This window comes from Haliotis asinina, chromosome 5 (assembly GCF_037392515.1).
Source record: "Haliotis asinina isolate JCU_RB_2024 chromosome 5, JCU_Hal_asi_v2, whole genome shotgun sequence".
Taxonomy (NCBI): domain Eukaryota; kingdom Metazoa; phylum Mollusca; class Gastropoda; order Lepetellida; family Haliotidae; genus Haliotis; species Haliotis asinina.
In genome coordinates, this window is record NC_090284.1 from 79,222,234 (window position 1) to 79,250,005 (window position 27,772).

The following is a 27,772-nucleotide window of genomic DNA, read 5'->3' on the forward strand; positions in this document are numbered from 1 at the left end:
ATCAATGTCCTGCTGTGTATACCATTGATTGCACTGGTCATTCTGAACTGATAGCATGTGTGATTTTAGGAACTCTTCAATGTCTCAATGCTTCATTCATTCTATTGTGATAGATAACATGGATCTGTTTTTCTTGTTTTGGGTCGTAAGTGTGAAGTCAGTACACCATGACAAGAACTCCAGAGCATGAATTTGATGTAGACATTCATTTTGTATAACATCATGTACATGTTGTGTTTCATATCAACTTTCAAATCTACATTCACCAAGAAAGTATTCTACACGTCAGCATTCACCGAAATGGCGTTCCATGAATCAGCATATTCCAAAACGACTTTCTCTGGATCATAGGTCTCTTAGTGATTCTCTTAGTGAATACTCCATGACAAGAACTCCTGAACAGGAATTTGTTACAGACATTCATTTTGTGTAACATCATGTACGTGTTGTGTTTGATATCGAGAAGTCTCATCATTGAAAGTGGGATGGTGTGTAAGCCTAATGGTTTAAATGTTTGATGGTCACATTCAAGATTCAGCTTCGATTTCCCAACATGTACAATGTGTGAAGCCCATTCTGCTGTCCTCAGCCGTAATATTGCTGGAACATTGATAGAAGCGGGTAAGAACCATACTCACTCACTGAAAGGGATGACGCTTTAACCCCCTGGATGCCGAGTTTTTTTTCAGGCGCACATTTTCGTAAGGTTTGAAAAGTGAACGTTGTGTGAGAATTGCAGTCGCTTGGTCCTGGATCTGCGTACGGCTATACAATTACACACAAATGTAGAATATTTAATTTCCTATCCGTTGGTATAGATATGACTGCAACTTCTTCAGGGGTTTCAGAAATAGACACTACTAAATGTTCTCCAAAACTTTTGTGTGCGTTAGAAAACAGTAAATTTTTAACTTACCTTACCATAGGTCTCATGCATATTACCTCAAGCTTCGCTAGAAGAGATCAGACAGTCGTTGATTCGCCATTCCCTAGATGGCTACTTCATGTAATTTACGAATGTAGTCACGGAAGTGACGTGATCTCCCCACTCGCGCAAGCGCGAACAATCCAAAAATCACTTTTACCTCTAGCGTTCGTCTGTTCAGACGTGTTTGATTCGCTTAGTTTACCTACTTTGTGGTTCAATAAAGTTGTTCCTCATGGGTAGGTATGGTTTGTATCCCTTAGGTGTGCGTGTTAAGGTAAGTAATCATTTAACTGCACTTACTTTGCTACCTCCTGTTGTTGTTTTCTCTAACTTCGGGGTGGGTTTGCCCGCGTCGTGTGTGAGTGAGGCATGGCGTCCGTGGGGGTATTATATCTTGCTGGTTTTTCTTCCTTAGTATTTTTGCCCATGTTTCACTGCATTTATACGTTTTTTCGTGCCACGTTGCGATGTATGCAGGTAGCCTTTCTGGTTGTTTGCCCTTCGCTGTCATGAGCTTACGGGCGTGCCTACTTTGTAGTGGGGGTGCGTTGGTGCTGCATTTCTGGTGTAGGGGTGTTTTTTTTCTACCTCCTACCGTTGGTTTCCACGCATTGTTATGTCTTGTTTTGTTACAGTTAACTGTGTATGTCTCGCCAGTTTTACACTATCTGCTAGGGGCAGAAATCGGCGAAAGTTCATCACCCTTGGTGCCCGGATTGTGCGTCTCTAGCCTGCTCTTTTGACGGACACTGCCAGTACTGCGAGGCGTTATTGGTGGCGGATTTCAAGACTTTATTGCGGCTAAGAGGAAGCTTTTTGCACAGCAGTAGAGAAGGATGTCATCTCCAGCGTCGTCGCTGGGATCTCTGCCGGACGACCCTGACTTACAACCGCCTTCAGCGACTGTGCCGAAGCCTGGGATGGGGCGTTCGTCCGTGACGCCTGTATGTTTGTCCCTGGAACCACCTCGCCTGGATTACATCGTGGATCTGTTTTCATCCAGATGCCTTGTCTCATCCGGAAGTACAGAGGTTCCTGCGCTCCCTGCTGACGCCCGGTGCTGCTGCGATGCCAGCGTCTATCCTGACACCAGCACCTATGCCGACACCAGCGCCTGTGCTTACGCCAGTGCCTATGCCTACGTCAGCGCCTATCCCGACACTGGTCAGCGTTTATGTCTACACCATCGCCTGTGCTTACGCCAGCACCTATGCCTGCGCCAGCGCCTATGCCTACGTCAGCGCCTATCCCGACACCAGCGTTTATGTCTACACCATCGCCTGTGCTTACGCCAACACCTATGCCAGCGCCAGCGCCTGCGCCTGCGTCTTACCGTACACCCAGGGTGTTGCATACGTTGTCCAAGGAAGAGGTTTTGCACGACAGTTGGGAGTTGGCGATCCTGTACCCTCCACAATAGTCTTTGTCGGCGTTCTCGGTCAAGCTCACGGTCCCCGCGTCGCCCTTTTGAATGAGGCTTTACTACCAGGTGAAGACGTTGCTTGCAATCCCAGTCCATATCACCTTGGCGCTCCTCCAGATGTCGGCGTTTGCGGTAGCCGGAACCACCTTGGATCCCGTCCAAGGAATCTGCTGCTCATGCATCGACTTCGTCTTCTACACTGTGGCGTGATTCGAATTCCGTTTCCTGGGAGGACCTGGAGGAACAGGTTTTTTGCCCGGACTTCGACGAGGAGGCAGGAGGTGACGGCGATGGTGATGGCACTTAACTACCCTTATCAGTCGTCTTCGAGTGGACTGCTGAAAGTTTACCGGACTGCCCTTCGCCTTCGGTTGATTCCAGCAACCTTGCAGCAATTCATTTATCGCCGGAGCTACTCATCCTGCTGTTGTTAAATGCGGTCTTTGCGAAATTGTCATCTAATCCGAATTTCAAGCGTGTAAGTCCAGGAAGTCAGATTACAAGATACACAGCCTGGTTTTCACGGACAGCGTGGCTGTCCTGGGTGAATCTCTGTAGCAGTTATTGGGCTCCTCGCAGCACTCTTACAGAGTGCAGGATTCTAAGCAGGTGGCCATGAAGACTGAACTCAAGCGGATGTTTAAGCCGCTGTCTGCGCTGGCGTCAGCTACATCGGCGGCGGCGATGGACTGGTCTGAAGACAACGCCTCGAGGATCAATCACCTTACCAGGTATTCCTATGCCAGTAGGCGGGAGACTGGGTGTCCTTTGAAGGGACTGGTCGCATCCTCAAAGATCCTTACGTTACAGTTTGTCTACATAAGCCTCAAGCGGAGAAAGTTTTCTTTCACTTGCTTTACTCACGAAGATTCTTCAAGACAACAACTAAGTGCCACGTCTAACTACACCTCGTGATTACAAGAGAGGATGGCATTTATCTTCGGGGAAAAATTGCCAACACATCTACCTGGAAAGCTATTGTCTACTTCAGTTTCAAGCGCCGGAACAGTTTTTGCGCGCTTTACTCATTTACACATGTGCTCGCCAAACAGCATGGTTACGGTCAAGCCTACAAGCTAGCAGGGTATCACCGTTTACAAGATTTCATGATGATCAGTTATCTGCTACACCGGTGACGTCACGTCTACATTTTGATTGGTCCCCGAGAGACAACGCCCTGCAAAGGATCCCAGGGTCGTTACATCTACTATCTGATTGGTCATCGAGGGACAACGCCCTGCGTAGAATGTGTTGTTTTTATTCTAGTGTTAGCAAGTTGTCTGCAGTGACTTACAGTCATTTTATGATGGGAAGATGTCGTTTACACTCTAGACTAGCAGTCTACAGCAGCATTGGATGCCTCTAGTCGGCATAGAGATCCTCTAACAGTAGTCTGAATGCTGCCTGTCAGGAGGTGTGCAGCGATGTATGGCAGTTTCTGATCGGACAGACAGCCAGCTTTAAATAGACTTCATTGAAATGTCAACACATTCATAATAAACAGCGTGGTCGTTCTGAAGTCAAATAATGACACATTCTTCACGGCGTACAAGCTTTTCTTGAGAGAGGTGGACTTCATTATCAGGCTGTTAAGTCAGCTTGGATGACTTGAGAATCTAACTCAGCGGGATTTGATTCATCACATTGCCGTCCCAGGTTCGGGAGTCGAAGTTCAAGGCGATGTTATACACAAGCTGTACTCTGCCCGTTGTCACTGTGTCAGTGATAATGTCTACTCGATTTGCTCACTTCATCTCAGGATATGATCAGACGTAGACGTCTACTATTACGTCTATGACAGCGGTTTCTGGATCATGATTTCAAGACAGGTTTACAACATCGGACGTCTCGACACCACACCGGTGGTAGACTCGCTGGTCAATGTTTGTGTAGGAACTTACATATTAGAGCCGTCATTCAACAACCATCTTTAGGTAGACACGTCTCTCCAAGGATTGAGTGCCTATCTAGTCAAGGAGGAGTGCCTATCTACTACACTTCTTGTCGTTTCTACCCTTCGATGTGGTTGAGTCTGATCCTCCAAATAAAAGTATCTCTCATACCAGGAGCCTGCATCTTCATGGCAGACGCCTTACCTCGCCCCCTACGTATATCACCAGAACAGAGAATATTGTGTGTCGAGACACTTTCAAATAATCAGCTTCTAGAGTGGGACCAATTGTTGTACCATCCTCACAATCGGACACTGCACCTGGATCCGCCGCAATTTCATCTTTGTGCCTGGACGATCTGTGAAAGTCTTGAGGGCCAAGGGGTACTCATCTCAAGTGGCGAAGTTAATCACCCGGGAGCACAGGATTTCCACTCAGTGGACCTGCAGGCGTGGACGATCGATGCGATGTCCCTGTCGTGGGAAGGTCTGGACGCTTACTCGTTTCCACCATCAGCCCTTCTCTCAGAAGTGGTCACCAAGGTCAAGCAGACTCAGAACCTGCGACTGCCTTTGGTCGTGCCTTGGTGGCCAGCCAGGTCATGGTTCCCCGACCTGCGTCGTCTCACCAGCAGAGAGTCGTACCAGCTTCCAGATTAGTTACGTCTGCTTCGACATCCGCACAGTCGGCAGCTTCATCTGGACCCGCTGAGATTTCGTCTTCATGGTTGGGTCATCTGCAAAAGGCATTGAGAGTTAAGGGCTACTTCTCGTGAGTGGCAAGTGTCCTAGCTTGTGTGCATCGTATGTCCGCTAGGTCCTTATATGACGACAAGTGACGCTCATTTGAGAGTTTTTGCGTTCAAGACCGCAAGATCCTATGACAGCTTCTCCACAGTTTTTAGCGAACTTCCTCCTGTTCCTGCATAACTGCAAGCATCTTAGAGGCAGTACTTTGGGGACTTATCTGTCGGCTTTGAACTCCTTCTTGGCGATTAAAGCAGATAAACAGATTTCCAAGATACCACAGCTTATTGCGCTACTCAAGCCTTTCAAATTGGAGGACCAGAAAGTTAAGCTTCATCCTCCAGCTTGGGACCTCAACATCGTCCTACAACATCTTAGAGGACCTCCGTATGAGCCTTTAGAGGAAGCCTCCTTCATGTATTTCGTCTAAAAGACGGTCTTCCTTCTAGCGTTGGCTACTGCGGCTAGAGTTAGTGAAATTCATGCCCTGGACGTCACACAGGTTTGCTTTGAGCAGTCAAGGCATGGACAAGCCTCCTTGGGTCTCCTGTGGGATTTTGTGGCCAAGAATCAGCTCCCTGGACAGCCAGACAGGCTGTCCTCCATTCCTCCTGCATCTTCAGTCTTGGGACAACATGACTTAGAGGAGGTGCTGCTGTGTCTCGTTCGAGCCCTCAGATGTTACATCCGGAAGTTGGCTTCTAAGAGACGTTCCCTTAAAAGAATGTTCATCCCACTTTCGACTACCTGCAAGGGGAGGTGAACAGGAACACAGTCGACTTAATTCTTCGATCTACGATCCTGACGGCTTTTGATGCCAAGCATCTACCTCATTAGGTGGCGAACAACCCACACGAGATCAGAGCGTTGGCATCTACCTTTGCCTTCCATAGTAATTGCACAGTGCCACAAACTATGGAAGGCTGCTTTTGGAAGTGGTCTACTGCCTTCGCTTCCCACTACCTGGGGGACTTGGCAGTTGAGGACATGGAGGGACTACAGTCCGTTGGTGGTTGCCCAGCAACTTACCCGGCCGGCCGCCCTTTAGGTAATAACTCTGTTTCTTACCGTTGGTCTTAAGATTAACCTCACCTTCAGGGTGCGTCGGTTTTTTCTTTGGAGTTCCCTTGGGTTACTCTTTGTCCTGCTTCCAGGTTGTCCTGTGACTGTTGACATGGGTCTCCCAGGTTCTCCTAATGCATGTGCACTGGTTGCTGAGGGATGGTCCTCCGAAGTCCACACCACCATCCATCTGTCGAAGCCATATGCATAAGACCTATGGTAAGGTAAGTTAAAAATTTATTAAAATCTAAATATTTTAGATATTTAAATACTTACCTTACCATAGGGCGGTGACTCCCTCCCAACGCTGGATGCTCCTCCCCACTCTGGACTCTTCGGACCTTCCTGTTGCCAGTAAAAGTGATTTTTGGATTGTTCGCGCTTGCGCGAGTGGGGAGATCACGTCACTTCCGTGACTACATTCGTAGATTACATGAGGTAGCCATCTAGGGAATGGCGAATCAACGACTGTCTGATCTCTTCTAGCGAAGCTTGAGGTAATATGCATAAGACCTATGGTAAGGTAAGTATTTAAATATCTAAAATATTTAGATTTTAATAAGTTTCTCCGTTCTTATTGTGCACCAATAAAAGCACTATGCTACGACTTTTTGAATTTGTCATCTTTACGAAAAGTGTGAGTGAAGAAAATGCAGCTTGATATCTGAACGACATAAGTGTATATGAAATGGATTTATGTGCTAATGCATAACTCCATATGCACAAAATAAAAAATGACCAATAAATGTCAAAAATCGATTTTCTTCTATGACGTCAAACGTCGACAGAGAGGTCATGTACGTATATAGATATGGGGGCATAACTCTGCTATGCTTTACATTAGGTCAGTGTAACTCAGATCACATGGCGAGAATTTGCTGTGGATATGGACAGTAGATTTTCCTTGTTTTGTTCACACTGAACCAAACTATTCCAGTACAAAGTTTCACAGTGTGAGAAGATACCATCTGGGAGTTTTACAATTTATAAGAAAAGATGCCAATGTACTACATCAGAAAGCAGGTAATAGCAATTTGGATGGCCCAATCCGATACATAATTTAGTTCTTAGATTCCCTTATTCTCCTGTTTGTGTAGATGTATTTCGACTAATTTTGCATCATTATTAACGGAGTAATAGACATATCTTTAAATGTAATGAAATAGCTGAAGATAATGCGACATTTTAGTTGACGTCATGGCATGTTTTGTGCATTTTGTGACGTCAGAAAAAGACGACACTGGTTTGCTGAGTAGTATATATCTAAACTAATTTCCACTCAATGTGTAAAAGATCTCGGCTTCTGTGTCAGAATACGGTATTACTACGTATCTTATTGTGAGCAACATGTGCACCTGTCTGGCATCAATTTAGCATAAATTAAAATTTCATAATACCTAAGTATTCATTGAATATTCATTTAGGGTATAAACTTTTCTTCTTATGATTATGTAATTATTTCACTTCATAAGTATGCAATGAAAATCACTTTTTCATCATGGAACTATTAGAAATTGATAATCAATCATAAAATGATTTTGACAAACTCGCACCTGGTCAGTCAATTTTCATAACTCTTTTGTCTCTAAAAACGACACAAACCATGCAATGAAGAAGAAAATTCTTTTAAATATGTGTGCCTATACATTTCATACAATGTACAAATCATTTTCATTAATATTAACAGTTTTACTTGTAAGGTTGAATTAAATCACTGTTTATTAACCTGTTCATATGAAAGTGCAATATTTGTCCCAACGTATTGAATATTGTACATCACAGGAACTAAAGTACATGTTGCAGTAATGGCTACGTGTGATCTTCTAACACTTGTCTAGAGGCTTAAAATGTGGTATAGTACACTCACTGAGTCAATTTCCCATGTAAATATTATTCAAACAATCAAAACCTTTCAAAGAATAAAACTGCATACCCTATATCCATATATGGTATGGTGTTGAACATGGATATATGCAGATACTGAACTCAGTTGATTCAGGGATCTTTTGTACATAAATGTGAGATGTAAGTAATCAGAATTATTCTGACTATCTGTGTAATGTTATATGTTGTTATAGCTTACATTGTAAAGGACGGAAGAAGCCAGAAATGCCGATAAGTACCATTGTCGTTCCGAGTGATTTTGCGTCAGTCATGGTGTCACGCTGCACTAAAACTTTGACAGTTTCATATGAATTATCCTATGATTGCATTGTATCTATTTTTAATTTGCTCTTTCTTGCTACGATACTCTTCCCCTCAATATTCTAAGCGTATTGAGCCATTGTAAGCAACGATTACACGGTTGGATGCTGAAATATTTCCGAAAATGCTGTGCAGTGTAAAATTGGAATTTTTCTTTGTTTACATTTCAAACAAGTGCTGTCTGATTCTAAGATGTGTGGGGAATTCAATGATGCATTTGTCGCAGCTGACTATGAAGTATACGTCATGTAATAGGCATCACAATATCGCCCTCTCAAAACGTGATTTTGTAAACACTATCCAATATGGCGGAAAGCACACTTCGGCGTTTGTGTAAGTCTATTTTTGAAAACATCCCAACCGATTCTGGGTTCATCAGCGATGTTTCAGGATTTTCATTACTGGTTATGTGAAAACTAGATGTCAGTGATCATTAATATACCATTTTTTAAATTCAGTACTCACAGTATTTATCCGATTTTCACATCTCAAAATCGCAATTTTGTATAGTGTGAAAAATTGCGACATTTACGATGAAGCCTATTTTGAAAGGTAATTTTAAGCACTTTAGCTTGGTCTGAGATAATAGTGGATGCTATCAGGAAACAGGGCATTTTCTGCAGAATTCAAAACTGTGAAGCATATATATGTGCATGGTATCTGTCGACTTTTATTGGACTTCAAAGTGAGGGGTGAAGTGGCATCCAGGGGGTTAAAATTTTAGATGGGAACAGATGAGATCCTAGATTTGAGACTTGGGTGAGTAATAGTGATATCTAACAAGGATGTACGAGGCTGTAAGAGTGTATGGGATTCATTAATCTATACATCTTGAAAGCAAAGAAGGTATTCCAAAGTGAATCAAGTCTTGCCTAAAGGTTGGGATGAAATCTTGAATCAAACAAACATTGAGAAATGGAGAAAGTGTATAGAAGACTTGCCAGAGATGGAGAACTTTAAATTGTCGCGAAATATGATGAGTCAGGCATCAGAAGATGGATATGGAAATGAGGGATATGGCGTTGTATCCTACCTGACAGTAGTGAAATGTGATGTACCATTTCAATGTTTTTGCTAGTCAGCAAGTCCAGGTTTGCACTATCAAAGAAAATGACCATACCACATCTGGCATTGTAAGTGGCAGTCACTGCAGTAAAGTTGTATATGATGCCTTGTCAGCAGCTCAAGGTGAAGATTAGCAGATCGGTGTTCTGGACTGACAGTACAGTTACGATACAATACATTAGGAATGAAAATAAGCATTTTTATGTGATTTCAGATGGTGTTAGTCTTCTGTAGATGATGTTAAATCTGAGGTAGATGGTGCTAATTATCTGTAGATGGTACTAGTCTTCTGTAGATGATGTTAAATCTGAGGTAGATGGTGCTAATTATCTGTAGATGGTACTAGTCTTCTGTAGATGGTACAAGTCTTCCATAGATGTTGTGAGTGTTCCATAGATGATGTTAGTGTTCTATAGATGTTGTGAGTGTTCCATAGATGATGTTAGTGTTCTATCGATCTCTTAATCTTCTGTAGAGATGGTGTTAGCCGTCATTTGATGAAGATATTGTTAAATCAACTTTCCTTTCAGACATGTTCTCTAAATTGGCAAGAGCAAGGCAACAAGCTGCCGTACTCCCACTATGTAACCAGACTGCATCACTCTGTTCTGGGACCAAGCCCAGAAAAGGTATGGAAACCTTAAAATTGACATGTACCTGAACTGTCCCAAACACCAGATGGATATATCTTGCAGTGCTGACATCCACAACAAAACATCACCTGGACATGTATCATTCCTGACCTTCACACCCACATCCCCGTACACATCACCTGGACATGTATCAGTTCTGACCTCCACACCCACGTCCCCGTACACATCACCTGGACATACAGCTGTTCTGACCTCCATACCCACGTCCCCACTACACATCACATGGACATGTATCAGTTCTGACCTCCACACCCACGTCCCCGTACACATCACATGGACATGCGGCAGTCCTGACCTCCACACCCACGTCCCCCTACACATCACATGGACATACAGCTGTCCTGACCTCCACACCCACATCCCCCTACACGTCACATGGACATGTATCAGTTCTGACCTCCACACCCACGTCCCCCTACACATCACATGGACATGCGGCTGTCCTGACCTCCACACCCACATCCCCCTACACATCATATGGACATGTATCAGTTCTGACCTCCACACCCACGTCCCCACTACACATCACATGGACATGCGGCAGTCCTGACCTCCACACCCACGTCCCCCTACACATCACATGGACATACAGCTGTCCTGACCTCCACACCCACATCCCCCTACACGTCAAATGGACATGTATCAGTTCTGACCTCCACACCCACGTCCCCCTACTCATCACATGGACATGCAGCAGTCCTGACCTCCCCCTACACATCACATCACACTCACATCCCCCCCTACACATCACATGGACGTGTATCAGTCCTGACCTCCACACCCACGTTCCCCTACACATCACATGGACATGCAGCAGTCCTGACCTCCCCCTACACATCACATGGACATGTATCAGTGCTGACCTCCACACCCAGGTCCCCATACACATCACATGGACATGCGGCAGTCCTGACCTCCCCCTACACATCACATGGACATGTATCAGTTCTGACCTCCACACCCACGTCCCCACTACACATCACATGGACATGCGGCAGTCCTGACCACCCCCTACACATCACATGGACATGTTTCAGTTCTGACCTCCACACCCACGTCCCCCTACACATCACATGGACATGCGGCAGTCCTGACCTCCCCCTACACATCACATCACACTCACATCCCCCCCTACACATCACATGGACGTGTATCAGTCCTGACCTCCACACCCACGTTCCCCTACACATCACATGGACATGCAGCAGTCCTGACCTCCCCCTACACATCACATGGACATGTATCAGTGCTGACCTCCACACCCAGGTCCCCATACACATCACATGGACATGCGGCAGTCCTGACCTCCCCCTACACATCACATGGACATGTAGCAGTGCTGACCTCCACACCCACGTGCCCCCCTACACATCACATGGACATGTATCAGTTCTGACCTCCACACCCACGTCCCCACTACACATCACATGGACATGCGGCAGTCCTGACCTCCCCCTACACATCATATGGACATGTATCAGTTCTGACCTCCACACCCACATCCCTCCTCCACATCACATGGACATGCGGCAGTCCTGACCTCCCCCTACACATCACATTGACATGCGGCAGTCCTGACCTCCACACCCACATGCCCCCTACACATCACATGGACATGCGGCAGTTCTGACCTCCCCCTGCACATCACATTGACATGCGGCAGTCCTGACCTCCCCTTGCACATCACATGGACATGCGGCAGTCCTGACCTCCCCCTGCACATCACATTGACATGCGGCAGTCCTGACCTCCACACCCACGTCTCCCCTACACATCACATGGACATGCGGCAGTCCTGACCTCCCCCTACACATCACATGGACATGCGGCAGTCCTGACCTCCCCCTACACATCACATGGACATGCGGCAGTCCTGACCTCCACACCCACATCCCCCCTACACATCACATAGACATGCGGCAGTCCTGACCTCCCCTACATATCACATGGACATGCGGCAGTCCTGACCTCCACACCCACCTCCCCCTACACATCACATGGACATGCGGCAGTCCTGACCTCCACACCCACGTCCCCCCGTACACATCACATGGACATGCGGCAGTCCTGACCTCCCCCTACACATCACATGGACATGCGACAGTCCTGACCTCCCCCTACACATCACATGGACATGCGGCAGTAATGACCTCCCCCTACACATCACATGGACGTGCTGCAGTCCTGACCTCCACACCCACGTCCCCCCTACACATCACATGGACATGCGGCAGTCCTGACTTCTCCCTACACATCACATGGACATGCGGCAGTCCTGACCTCCCCCTACACATCACATGGACATGCGGCAGTCCTGACCTCCCCCTACACATCACATGGACATGCGGCAGTGCTGACCTCCACACCCACATCCCCCTACACATCACATGGACATGCGGCAGTCCTGACCTCCACACCCACGCCCCCCCCTACACATCATATGGACATGCGGCAGTCCTGACCTCCACACCCACGTCCCCCCTACACATCACATGGACATGCGGCAGTCCTGACCTCCCCCTACACATCACATGGATGTGCGGCAGTCCTGACCTCCCCCTACACATCACATGGACATGCGGCAGTCCTGACCTCCCCCTACACATCATATGGACATGTATCAGTCCTGACCTCCACACCCACATCCCTCCTCCACATCACATGGACATGCGGCAGTCCTGACCTCCCCCTACACATCACATGGACATGCGGCAGTCCTGACCTCCCCCTACACATCACATGGACATGCGGCAGTCCTGACCTCCACACCCACGTCCCCCCCTACACATCATATGGACATGTATCAGTTCTGACCTCCACACCCACATCCCTCCTCCACATCACATGGACATGCGGCAGTCCTGACCTCCCCCTACACATCACATGGACATGCGGCAGTCCTGACCTCCCCCTACACATCACATGGACATGCGGCAGTCCTGACCTCCACACCCACGTCCCCCCCTACACATCACATGGACATGCGGCAGTCCTGACCTCCCCCTACACATCATATGGACATGCGGCAGTCCTGACCTCACCCTACATATCACATGGACATGCGGCAGTCCTGACCTCCACACCCACGTCCCCCCCTACACATCATATCGACATGTATCAGTTCTGACCTCCACACCCACATCCCTCCTACACATCACATTGACATGCAGCAGTCCTGACCTCCACACCCACGTGCCTCCTACACATCACATGGATATGTATCAGTTCTGACCTTCACACCCACATCCCTCCTACACATCATATGGACATGCGGCAGTCCTGACCTCCCCCTACACATCACATGGACATGCTGCAGTCCTGACCTCCACACCCACGTCCCCCCTACACATCACATGGACATGCGGCAGTCCTGACCTCTCCCTACACATCACATGGACATGCGGCAGTCCTGACCTCCCCCTACACATCACATGGACATGCAGCATTCCTGACCTCCCCCTACACATCACATGGACATGCGGCAGTCCTGACCTCCCCCTACACATCACATGGACATGCGGCAGTCCTGACCTCCACACCCACGTCCCTCCTACACATCACATGGACATGTGTCGGTCCTGACCTCCAAACCCACATCCCCCCTACACATTACGTGGACATGTATCAGTGCTGACATGGACATGTAGACCCGTAAAGGTCCGGGGTAGAATAGGCCTTGAGCAACCCATGCTTGCCATAAAAGGCGACTATGCTTGTCGTAAGAGGCGACTAACGGGATCAGGTGGTCAGTCTTCCTGACTTGGTTGACACATGTCATCGGTTCCCAGTTGCGCAGATCGATGCTCATGTTGTTGAACACTGGATTGTCTGGTCCAGACTCGATTATTTACCGATCGCCATCATGTATCTGTAGTATTGCTGAGTGTGGCGTAAAACTAAACTAACTCACTAACTCACATGGACATGTAGCAGTGCTAACTACATACCCAGTGTAGCTGGATGTGGTTTATTATGTCCAGCCACTGGACTGCTACTCACAACAAGCACAGTTCTGGATGAGGGATGAAATGTATTGTAGTTTCCAAGTTGGGAGGAGGCTGAAAAGAGAGAACCTCCCTCCTGTAAGAGTTCATGCAGAATGTGTATGCAGAATGTGTATGCTTGAAGCCCATGTGCTCAGTCAGAGTTACAATAGCTGGCAAATATTTAGATAATGAATGAAATAATACTGTATTTAAATATGCTTTTTACAATCATAATCGAGATACCCTTTTACTAAATAATGTTTGTTTGGAGAACAAAGTATACAAAGATAAAAATATCGAATTCTTCCTCACCTGAAAAGAGACAACCTCCCTCCTGTGAGAGTTCATGCAGAATGCATGAGGAGGGCAGGTGAGGAAGGAAGTTAGACAAGAGGACCAAAAGGCCAATCAAAAGACATGTAGCATCTGACAGGTGTCAAAGGAAGTTAGAAGCTAGAAAGTTGTGTTAGGTGGTGGATATTTCTAAATATAGAGAAGGGGAAGTCCAGGTGAAGCTGGAGACATCAGAGGCTGCTAAGGGTATTGAAGATTGTAGATGTTAGTGGCTGACATTCAGCTGTAGACAAGGACAACATAAAGTAGCATGAAATGATGACAGTGACAATATGTATGACAATATATACTGTAAATCATTAAATTTTTTGCAAGCATAATATTTTTGCGAAAATTGCGAATGACTTGAGCTTGCAAAAATATCATGACACAATTTGGTGGTAGAATGCAATGAATAATCAGCAAACAACCTGTCCTATCTTCACTTTATTATTCACCAGTTCACATAATTAACAATAGATCTAGACAATACATATATTAAGCAATGACAACAACGCGAAGAATGACTAACTACTAGCATTACTCGTACTCACGTGTCACATGTCAAACAATGGATACCTGAACAAAAGTCACTCAGTCAGTACGTCCGATAGCCCAGACAGGCACCAACCATGCAACACACATTTCTTAGAGACTGTTTGAAAGGCCAAGACCATCCAGCGGGCGTGGATTCATGATACTTATCAGGAAATCAACAGCTTTGCCGACACTGACTAAACTGGTCCTTCATCAGTGCCAATTTATTAGAGTCATTCTATTTAGTTTCATCCCTTTGAACTGTTTTAAGCCTATCTGGAATATGCAGCAAGTGTTGTTTTTAGGAAAATTTCACTGATTGCTTACATGCGGAAGTACTCCACTGAATGGTGTTCAAGATTAGCTGCAAACTTTAACATGTGATGAGATTTACTACACATAAAACTTTCAGATGCAAGTAAGCTCTGAAACTGTCAAACTAAACTATGTTTTGAGAATTAGGCAAATCGCAAAAATATCGTGACGTAAAAACGTCTGTTGGTCGCCACTCGAAAAAATATCATGACGCAAAAATTTCGTGATTTACAGTTTATACATATATTGTTTATGTGGTTACAATTCAGAGTTATATCCATGCACCAGCATGCATCACACAGTTCCCCCACCCCAACCACCCTCTCCCCTTACATATCACATGGACATATAGGAATCAGACTGACACACGACATGGCATTTTCTACATTTTCACCCCTCTCCTTTTCGCCAGTCATTCAGTCCTTGGTTTGTTGTCCTAGTGTTTACTGTCCTCACTAAAGCTGATCACTTGAAGATCTGCTTTTGTAATTATGGGAGATGCTTAATGTCATTAATTGCAGCATCTTTATAGTTGTTCTTCTCCTGTGTTGATCAGATGGACGTCAGCAATGACAGCAGTTATGGTAGTGATCAAAGCCGCCAGAGCACTTTGTTACACCAGTCACGAGGGCACAGACTATCAGCCAGACCACGACGTCGCCACCAACGTGACCATAGTAATAAAAGCAGGTCAAGATCAAGGTCACGGAGTAGGAGTAGAGGTTTGTTTGCTTGGAGCACTTGCAGCATTATGTAATAGATTCTCTTCCAAAGAAGTAGGGGACACTCTCAAATATTTCTAAGATTATGAATCCTGCTTCTTCTTGTGATATTAACTAACAAACATGTATAGGGCTGTGTCCTATTCTCGTTGGTTTCCCATTGTCGCTGTAAACACATTTTCTGACGTGATCGCGGATGTGTGATACTTAGTGGTTGTTTACATCACTGACCGGTAATATTCGTGAGTTTTAACCAAACTGAACTTTTTCCCACCCTTTCCGACAGGATTCCTCTTTCAAGGGGGATGTCTTGAAAAGTCAATGGCCATGTTTTTCATCGAGCTCAAGAGCGATAATAAACCTAATTAGGATAGAATAGGAAATGCCAGTATAATACTCAATGAAATGCTGATCATCATAAAAAAATCAAACCAAGTTTTTGAGTTTTTGCAGAGTTTATGTCCTAAAAATTAGACTGCAATTCATCAGTTCGCATTGGAGCCAAATGGTAGTACAGTAAACGGTAGGACCACTAACAATCTTGAACAACAATAGAGATAAGATTAATAATTCATGAGTTGGATTTTGGATCATTACTATGAATCATAACACATTTTCTCAAACGTTCATTTTCTTGATGAGACAAGTGCCATATCACTTTTCCATTGTCAATTTGAGAGAGGCTGCTTCTAACAGACTCAGGCCAACTTGTGCTAACCCAAGACATTAAGGATGTTCGCTGGTCACATTTTGAACTTCTGCGCAGCTCAAACTGTCATATTCAGCTAAGACAACCACAATACATATAATATTCACTAAAAATTTTATTTTTAACTTACCTTAACAATAGGCTTATGCATAGTCCCTCAGGCATTGCTTAAAAGAGATCAGACAGTCGTTGATTTGCCATTCTCTTGAATTGCTACTTCACATATCGACAAATGTACTGTCAGCTGTTGTTTATCTGGCACTTGTGGTTCCAGAGAAATATGTCAGATTAAGGAGATCAATTGTCGGATTAATGTGTGATAATATTAATGTTTACTAGGAGGTCATGATCGTCATTCTGTTGCATGCATATCCAAAACACTACGTCCAGTTATCTTCATCGTATGTAAAGGTATTCACAGTAATTAAAAATAATTATATGAATCATATAATCAGTCAGGTTCATATCTACATGCACATGAATATCATAACTACATTGGCACAGAACATGGATTTTGAATGTGCTACTGTTTTCATACAACTGCTTCTACACTAGCATGTGAACATCTGGCGAACAATAATTTTTAATTTGAAAAGTCTTTTTTCAAATTAAATGTTTTTTTGTTTTTTTTTAGGTCTTCAGCAATTTTGTTTTCAAAGTGTCAAGGAAGTCGCACTCAATAACATCAAACACATCTAAAAGGTGTGTCAGAAATGTTTGCAATGTGTTCGATGATGTTTTGGCCTCGATAGCTTGGCAACTGCTGGCTCAGTTGTCTGGTCTTTTTCAGTGCTTATTTCTTCATCTGCACTAGGTCGGACAGTCTCAATGATTTCATCTTCTGTCAAGGCTTCCTCACATGGCATGTTTGCATCATATTCCATGAATTTGCTGACAGGTCCGAGTAGAGCTTGTCTTTGAAATCTTCAATCGGTTCATTTTCTGGGTTGATCTGGCTGTGCATTTTAATTCTATGTTGCTGCTTGCATTTGGTCACCCATCCACTGCTGTAGGTAAAGTCAGTAACTCCTAATTTCTCCCTTAGAATTTCAGCCTGTTCTCTTAGCAGTTCATATTTCACTGAATGGACCAACTCCAAACGTCAGTAAACCAAGACTATAACGCCTTTTCAAGGTCCTCCTGCAGGGTTTTTTCTAGTTCTTGATGCATTGGAATCCATCGGAGATATGCTCAACCTGCTTCAGGATGTCAGATAGGATTGATCGGCGAACCTTCACATCAAACTACTGCTTGGCAGAAGTGATGACGTCTTGTCTGGGGTTTTTTCTGTCTGCAAAAATCAGATTTCTTTCTTGATCAATGGCATGATTTCTACTTGGGCTAGCTTAGAAGGTGGTGTACTCGTGACAGACATCTTGTGGTAGTGAAAACTCAGGTCGGTTGTAAGAATTCTATACAGCTTGCTCTGTTGTTACCTCTTGATTAAATCGTCTCAGTTAATTATCTTGTCTTTGTAATTAACAAGTGTGATGTTCACCGACATCGGTGTCAAGCAGTCAGTAGGGCACACATTAATTACCACCCATGTCTGATCGTTTACAGTTGGATTATCTGACCAGCTGTGTTGATTGTCAGGTAACCGAATGTCTTTACAATGACAAAATTGACTTTTACTCAGAGTGCTTGTGAGACGGACGTGTATTCATTTTGTGAGTTTCACTACCTACTTTATTAGTAAAGTTGTTTTACCTTGGTAGGTATGTTTTCCTCATCCTCTCTGACATTTACGTGGGGAAGACTATGAATTTAACTTCACTTACCTGGGTACCTCGTGCTTGACACTTGGCAGTGTGCTATTTCATCCATATGGCTTTTAGGTCTCCCTGTTGCTCTGTGGTGGTAGTGGTAAGTAACTGTTTTGTCTGTTATCACCATGTTGCTCTTCTTTTGTATGTCTGTTTCACGCTAGATTCAGCTCAGTGGGGCAGCCATTTTGGTTGTTTTCTCACTGCTGTCCTGTCGCTAGGGACATGCTCAATTGGTCCACTATTGCTGTAGGCTATTTTATTTAAGTTGCCTTATTTGTTGTATGTTACAGCTTTGTGTTTATGACACAGCTGTTTTGTACCATCTGCAAAGTGCAGAAGTCTGCCAAAGATCCGCATCCCTTGTGCCCGGATTGTTGCCTGTTCTCTTGATCAGTGGTGTCATGACTGTTCCTCTCCCAGTCCAGGACTTCCAGGACTGCGAAGAGGAAGTGCTTCACCCAGCGACAATGCAAGATGTCATCCCCAGCTTCTTCACTTGGTTCTTGATCGTCGTAGGCTTGCACCCCAGATAACCACTTTTTGCCAACGACTGCCCCCAGTTAGATTTGGCTGACCAGCAGTGCCAGTCCGACACCTTGGTGGATTTTTCTCAGCCTGATGTCATGTCACATCCTGAAGTGCAGATACTTTTACGGACTCTGCTGCTACCGACCATGCATTCTATATTGCCAAGACCTGTCCCAGCACCAACACCAACAGCAGCGCTGCTCTCCAGCTTGTCAACAGGTCTTCTGATGCCAATGCCTGTGGCCTCATTGTTGGATCCTGTACTTACTACAGCGCTGATGCAAGTGCCGGTTCTGACGCTGTCATCATTGCCTGTGCCTGTACCCCACCAAGAGCCGGCACCTTTGACTTCTTACTGAATTCCCAAGAGGACTTCTTCGGCTGCTATCTCCAAGACTTAGAGCAGCACGCTTGGCTCCTAGTGGCGGAGTGTTGCCATCATGGGAAATGTGTTCAGTCCTCCCGATCTAGGCCTCTTCCAGTTCTTCCCAGATCTCGTTCTCTGGATGTTGTGCATTGCCTTGTCAGTGATTCCAGGTCAATGTCTACTGACGTGAGCCATCAACGTGAGGGACCGTCTGTGTCTTGGGACGATGCTGAAGAGCACTAGTATTTTGAGGATGTACTAGACAACTCTGATGATGGAGGCACCTATCTCCCTCCTTCAGCTATTTACGATTGGATCGCTGACAGACTTCCTGACTGCACATCACCATCAGCCGGTACGGAGGATCAGAAGGCCATTAGATTTTCTCCTGAATTGCTGATACCCCATTACACAATGGTTGCGGATGCAATTGCCTCCCTGGATTCAGAGTTTGCTAAATTCTCCCTTAACTCAACAATAAAGGTGCTTAAGTCGCGTAAGGGGGATTATAAGATTCACAGTTTGGACTTTGTGGATAACGGCATGCCTCATGATGAATCTTTAAAACGCTTGTCTTCATGGCCACACACAGAGGATATTGCGTGATGAGGGGAAAGTTGTGCATGACTTGCTAGCCCACCTCAGAGCGGCGTTGGCGATGACCACTCGGTCCAACATTCGAGTTTTCTGGATCCTTGCACCTAGCAAGAGGACTTCAGCAAGTGCAAGTTGTTTAGAGTGTCGTTCACATCTCGTTATCTCTTTGGCGATTTGATTCTGGAGGTGTACCGTCAGCACGCCAAACTTACCAATACCAAAGTTTCGCTGTCAACGTTTGAGGCAGTTGGTTCTGTCTTTTGCAGCGCTTTTGGCAGAGGACGCCACCATGGCCTGCTCAATGCCGACGGACAGCGGCGACCTCAGGACTAAACCGATACCATCAGGATCATATCCAGGAGCCATCTTCGAGACCTGGCAGGAGTAGAGGGAAACACCCCTACTCAGTCGTTGAAGACTGGAACCTGCGTGACTGAGACCCCTGACCTCATCCTGGTTCAACCCACTCTGTTAGGCGGGAGACTAGGGATTTTGTGGAGGAACTGGACATTTCTGGAGGATCCTTTTGTCACCAACATTCTTCAGGCCGGCTACAAACTATCCATTGCTCTATCACAGCCTCTGATGTCTACACCCCTGAGTCAGTACTCACCAGCTCAGTACTTGCGAGTACTCACCAGCTCAACAAGTTCTATTGGCCAACAGCATTCAAACACTGCGGGACCAGAATGCCCTGGAGACTGTGCTGGATCTCCTATGCTCTCCGTGGTTCTACTTACTGATCTTCCTGGTACCCAAGAGGGACTCAGACAAAATGCATATGATACACAACATGGCCACTTTTTACAAGTTTTATCTACAAGAGCCACTGCACATAAGCATCATATCTTTGGAACAACTTTGCACCCAAGGCTTGATTGGCCAGTCTTGAACTGCAGGATTCACCGTCCTCACAGGTCCTCACAGGAAGTTCCTGCGTTTTGTCTTCAACAGGTGCCATTTTCAGTGGAAAGTGCTTCCGTTTGGCATTTCCATGGCCCCGTGGCTATTTACTTGATGGTTTTCCTTCTGGCTTTAGCTACAGCAGCCAGAGTTAGCGAAATTCATGCCTTGGACATTACTACAGTAAAGTCTTAAAGGACCACTAAACTCAATTTTTTGGTACTCTTTTTATCACTGCATATGAAAGACTTCTGGTTAGTCATAAACGAAACACCTTTTGTTTTTTTTAAAAAACTTGTGGTTAATTAATACCAAGCACTTAAAAGTTGCTAAGAAGCCGTCTGCTTCTCTCTCGCCCGCAAACGAAACGGCAGACAGGTTATGTAACTCTGTCGCCAGAGCCCTATAGTAACGTCATAGAAGGAATGATTTCCAGTTAAATGTACAGAAAATGTGTAGGAAGCTCATCATTTTGCTGATTTCTCAACGTCACCAAAGACATGCCGAATTGTTGTGTTGCCATCAATTGTTCCTTGGGGTCGGGTGATGGTGTCATTATGCACAGATTTCCACCAGACTCCATAGTTTCTGCTTAAATTGGTTGTTAGTGTGTGCGAAGTGAGCGTTGTGGAAGCCTATGGTATATACTAAATTGGATGGTTTGCCCCCTACCATGCTTCCAGAATAGAAAATGGAGTTCAAGTTTCATCGAGTTTATAAAATCAAGACATTGGTGACCAAAAGGATTTTGCATGGATATAACACTTTCTTCCTCGGAAACGAGGTTGTGGTCGAAGTGACAATATTTTCGTAAGTAATAATATATTGACCCCTTATATTGACCGCTTCCAAGAGTGAAATTGTTATGTTATAAGCAATGTCATGTAAAATCCTTATGTCCATCAATAAAATACATATTTTACAACTAGTAGAAAGTAATTTTGATTTTCTAAGTCAGTGAAAACAAACTTAAATAGCATTCATCCTCAGACAGGGCACCATCATTTTTTAAAATCGTGAAGTCACGGACTAAAGTCTGTTAGAATTATGGAGATTATGATTTGTTCTCATCAAGTTAGAAAATCAAAACTACTTTTAACTGGTAGTTAAATATGCATTTGAATCATGGCCAAAAGGATTTTGCATGACACAACTTTTAACATAAGGACTTCTTCCATTGAAGCAAGGTGGGGGTCGAAGTGACATGTATATTGCAAGCAATGTTATATTGACCTCCACCTCACTTCCAAGAGTGAAATTGTTATGTTATAAGCAATGTCATGCAAAATTTTATTGTCCATCAATAAAATACATATTTTACTACCAGTAGAATGTAATTTTGCTTTTGTAAGTCAGTGAAAAACTTAAATAGTATTCATCCCAAGTCAGGGTGCCGTCATTTTTGAAATTTGAATTAATGAGATTATGGTTTGTTCTCATGAAGTTAGAAAATCAAAACTACATAAATATGTATTTGAATCATTACCAAAAGGAGTTTGCATGACACAACCTGTAACATAACCTAAGCAAGGTTGGGGTCGAAGTGAAAATACTGCACGATAAATTTCTTCACTTGCTAAATTTACTTGGTTTGTAACGTTCACTCACCAGTATGTAGACACTTGTCAAGATACGTCTTTATACTTGGTCTCATAATCCTAATTACTTTATAATCATACTTGAATGCATTTTGAAACTTAATAAAAAGAAGCGATCTGCGAATGTACAGCAGGAATGTAATATGTAGACATTTCATAGTTTTCCTATATGAATCATAAAGTGCATGCACGCCATAGTGTATGTCGTCTGCATTATTACACGTAACGACGAAAACAATGATTCTGTTGAAAGCTACGACAACTTATTAAAAACAAAAATATATTAAAATTAAAGTTATAGGAGCAGTGTCAGGCGATTACCTTTTTCGAGGAATGTATCCATCAATATCCACAAAAACAAGTGAAAATTCACCTGCAGATTTCCCAACTGATGTGTCTTTTAACAGTCTAATATGCGAAAATGTGATGTATTGTTTCAGGTTTTTCGCATATCCAAGATAGCACACCTGGCAACTAATTGCATAATGTGCCTCGTCATTCTTTTTAAAAAGATATTTAGTTAGCCAATAATGAATGAAGGGTGCTGTTTTACATAGACACAGACCCGACAGGGTGTATTCAGTATAGATTAGTAAATGTACATACATAAACACTACCTTTTGACAAATCCCCATGTAAATCCCCATAAAACTAATTAATCAATCAGCGTGTTATCGGTTAATCCTTTGATCGATCCAGACAAAAGAAATGCCAAATGGGGTCCTTTTTTGGGTAATCTAAGTGGCGTTACCACTAATTATACCTGTCATAAATTCATTAACTGAGCATCAAGTGAATGATGACAAATAATGTGTAGGTTTATACCACCTAACACGGATTACATCCTAGCGACTACCAAGTGATTTTGACAGAATCGACAGAATCGTCTATGAAAACAAGGGCTGTAACTCGAAAACTAGGCAAAGCAGGAGACAAAACTTAATTCATAGTAGATTGTGAGAACATATAGCTTTCATTTTTCTCAACAGGTTTCGCGATTTCAGGTTTGTACAAACCTGTAAACGAAATAGTTTAAACCCTGAAATGTAGATAAATACTGCACAGACCCTCATATCTGTACCTACTATTACGTCACGGAGACGCGCCCCTCTGATTGGTTGAAATTTCGTTTGCGGCTGAGAATTGTGCACTGGTGACAAAAAGGTCGATTTAAGGTAATTAAAGATTGAAATGAGCAGTTTTAATGACAGGGTTTCATTTATAATGATGTCAGCAAGTGATTTTGCATTTGTTATTATTACCCTATTAGAGTGTATGTGACCTTTAACAGTCCTGACATGGTTGGGCTCACTTAGTACTTTTGTGGGACTATTCTCCATTCCTCCCTTGTCATCTATCTTTGGCCCTCAAGATACTGGGGAGTTACTCCTGCTTTGAAAATGTATATCTTCAAGTCGGTACCAAGGAGATATTTCCGTAAGAGACTTTTTATTCCTTTCTTCGTGAGGTCACGTCACATACGTTTCTATACAATTGTCGATTTGTAAGTTAGCCATTCGAGAAAATGGCGAATGAACGACTGTCTGATAGCTTTTAAGCTTGAGGTAATATGCATAAGCCCTATGGTAAGTTAAGTATTTAAATATCTAAAATATTGAGATTTTAATAAATTCTGATTGAGTTTATACATGTAATTATGAACTCTTAATATCCCACTAAGTATTATAGACACTTACAATTCAAAAGGTAATGCTTATTTCACAAATGTTTCTTCCGGTAGTGTTGTTTACAGTAATGCGGTTGCAATGGCATGCTTGAAACATGGTTTCATATCAAAGAAGCAAAAGCACTGCCGTGATGAAGTATTCAAACGACAGAAAGACAGATGGAGAGTGAAGGAAAAGTGATTCTATGAATGTAGACCAGGACTATTGTGCAAGTTCTTTAAAACCTGACATTAACTTCTTATCTGTCACACGGAAGAAACCTTGCGTTGTTACTCATGGAGAGACGGGAGGCGTTTTTTGTAGTTGGGTGCACTTGCTGATGGACTGTCCCCCTGCAAGATATGTACATTACCTCATCCTAAATAACTGCCTAAACATCACAGAGGTTGCGTTCAACACTGAAGATGCTTTTCAATGCGTGTCTGTCGGCGATCTTCATCAGCACAGTCAAGAAACAGAACTGGGTGTTCAACATGAACACGAGATTGCTGCAGGTATGATTCAGTGACGCCATTGTGATTTAGCTATGTCTTTCTAATAATGATTTCTTAGAACTAGGAGAAGTGTATTGATATTAAAGCCAATGTATATCTGTCAAAACATGGTTAGATGGCATAAAGTTTTAGAATAGCAGAACCCCTAAATTTTTTCTGAATTTATCATCATGATAAATCAAAATTACGTTTTTCTGACAAAGATCAGTTTGCTGTAAGTACCATACAGAGTAGTTCCTCTACAAAGTGTGTGCAGTAAATGAGTGCCAGAATATTGAGATATTGGTAGATTGTAGAATAAATTAAAACAGAGGTATTGAGTATGTAAGTTTCCAAGTATGAAACAGGTTTGTTAAAAGTGCACAGCTATTTCACAGAATTAAGTCATTATTGGGAATCATTCATTTTTAAAATGAAATTGTGATATCATGTTTTTTACTGTTCTTCAGTTCTCCTGGCAGCTGAAGAATCTGTGTGAGTGTTGATGCAGGATGTCACTTACTGGCACAAGTGGGGCAGTGGAAACGTCTATGACTCCTTGTCTGGTAATACATTGTTCTAGTCACTTGTTTACTTATACATCATACAAAACTATTAGGCATATCTCCTAGTGTAATGATATAAATGTATCAATATTTTTTTTCCCCCGGCGTGTAATGTTAGTCTAATGGTGGAGTGGGCTTTGTTTCCGGAGCACAACTCAAAAACCGTTCAATATTTTTCTGCAAAAATTGGTAGATATATCAGTCAGAACCTAGAGTGGTGCATTTTGCTATTTACAGATTTTTGTGATTTGTTATTGTCTCGACCGGTGAAGGTCCCGGGGTAGAATAGGCCTTCAGCAACCCATGCTTGCCATAAAAGGTGACTATGCTTGTCGTAAGAGGCGACTAACGGGATCGGGTGGTCAGCCTCGCTGACTTGGTTGACACATGTCATCGGTTCCCAAGTGCGCAGATCGATGCTCATGTTGTTGGTCACTGGATTGTCTGGTCCAGACTCGATTATTTACAGACCGCCGCCATATAGCTGGAATATTGCCGAGTGCGGCGTAAAACTAAACTCACTCACTCACTATTATTGTCTTGGTTTCAATGGAAACGTTTCTGACTTAGTCTCTAAATGGATGGATGGGCTTTGTTTCTGGAGCAGAACTCAAAAAACGTTCAATATTTTTCTGCAAAACTTGTTAAACACATCAATCAGAACCGAAAGTGGTGCCTTTTGCTTTTTACAGGTTGTTGTGATTTCTTATTTTCTCAGCTTCCATGGAAACAATTCAGACTTTGTCTCAAAAGTGAGAGGTGTGTTTCGTTTCCGGAGCACATCTCAAAAAGTTCCAAATATCTGTCAGCAAAACTTGGTAGATATATTTGGCAGACCCCAATGTTTTGCCTTTTGCTATGTACAAGTTTCTTGTGATTTATAATTTTCTGGGTTTCCATGGAAACATTTCAGGCTTAGTCTCAAAATAGAGGGATGGGCTTCGTTTCCAGAGCACAACTAAAAAACTTCTAAATATCTTTCTGCAAAACTTGGCAGATATGTAGGGGAGACCCTAAAGTGGTGCCTTTTACTATTTACAGAGTTTTGTGATTTATCATTTTCCTAGTTTCCACAGAAATGATTCTGACTTAGTCTCAAAAAGGAGCGATGGGCTTCATTTCCGGAGCACAATTCGAAAACTATTCTATATCTTACAGCAAACTTGGCAGATATTTGAGGCAGACCACAAAGTGGTGCCTTTCGCTATTTACAATGTTTTGTCATTTTTATTTTCCTGGTTTCCATGTAAACAATTCTGACTTAGTCTCAAAATGGAGGGATGGGCTTCGTTTCCGGAGTAAACCATTTGATATCTTTCAACTGATCTTGGCAGATGTATGAGACAGATCTTGAAGTTGTGCCTTTTGCTGTTTACAGATATATGGCATTTATATTTTTCATGACTTCCATGGAAATGATAACTTAATATAAGAAAACATCAAGTGGCTGTCAAATGATTTGTTCTTTCAAATATGTTGGGGGCTGGGGGGATATGTCATCTTCTGATGACTCTTGTCTTGAAAGCGATAAGTGGCACCTTCTCTTGCATCATTTCAGGTTCTGTTGAAAAATGTTTGACGTCTGGGTATTGTGCATGATTAAAGAGAAGTAACCTGTTATAATAGTCTGTTATGTTAAACAATCATATTTCGTTTGTGTAACGAATCCGAAAGTTAGTGTTTACCCTAGATTGGATTTACTTCCCTTGATTTTTATGTTTCCGGTACGACTGTAGCACGCGGTTGCTTTGTAGTGTTTCAAAAAGCACAATATTAAAGAAACCGAACCTTCTAAATGGTCTTATCAATCATAACATAACCATTCTCACATTATTTTTTATGTTTGCAATTTATCAAACTCTCAAATATATTAGTTATATCTCCTGCTTTTACTTTATCCTTCATACCAGTATGTTGACTATTACAAGACCTATAGCAGTGTTACTGATGGATTTGTGTTTTTGTCAGATAATGTCAAGACGCTAGAGCTAAAATTGTTAAGATAAATATATCATATTCAAACAGAACAGTAAAATAAATAAACATTTATCTGTTTCAGGACACTGCTCAATGATCGGGAACAAAGTGGCAAAGTTCTTGGCAAAGTGATCTGCTTGAAGAGTTGTCAAATCTGTCATCAAGTGAATAAAGTCAACAGGATGCCCTGAGAGTATGAAATCATATGAAATAAAAAAGTACAAACATGAAATAAATGAAACATTTCAATGTTAAGATTATCTGTGGTTTGTTATTTAAAAATAATATTTTGAAATAATCACTCCTTTGTAAAGTCTAGAATAATAGACAATTTCAGTCAAGGGTGAATGATACCCAGTGTGTCAAACTCTCCACCCATTGTGCTTGGAATGCCATGCACTGAGCTAAAAATATTAGAGGAACAACTGTTTAAGCCACATATATCTTTCATGTCACCATAAAAGTACCTAACATTGAGGCAAAGATGTATATGATGTTACACATTGTGTCATGTAGGAAAAATGCACACTGTGATCTGTGTTTCTTTATGCTTGTTTGTAGCAAAACATGTTGTCATTAACATATGTCAATTTAGAAAAAGGTTTAATACCAGAGATTATGAAAATGAGTGATCGTGTACAAAGTTTGTTGATTTTCCCAAAAGCTCCCATGTTACAAGTCTTGGCAGACCAAGGACTCATACATCATAAATTAAAAATATATCAGTTAG

General features: G+C 43.2%; 1 protein-coding gene across 2 annotated transcripts in view; it reads left to right on the top strand.

Moving 5' to 3' along the window:
- The window catches only part of LOC137283164 (tyrosine-protein phosphatase non-receptor type 13-like), a 313,874-nt gene that overhangs the window by 9,666 nt on the left and 276,436 nt on the right, over positions 1 to 27,772 (top strand). For both annotated transcript variants that reach the window (XM_067814606.1, XM_067814607.1), the window contains exons 6-7: positions 9,852 to 9,950; positions 15,702 to 15,867. In XM_067814606.1, coding sequence (XP_067670707.1) covers positions 9,852 to 9,950; positions 15,702 to 15,867 — 265 coding nt within the window. The remainder of the gene's footprint in view (positions 1 to 9,851; positions 9,951 to 15,701; positions 15,868 to 27,772) is intronic.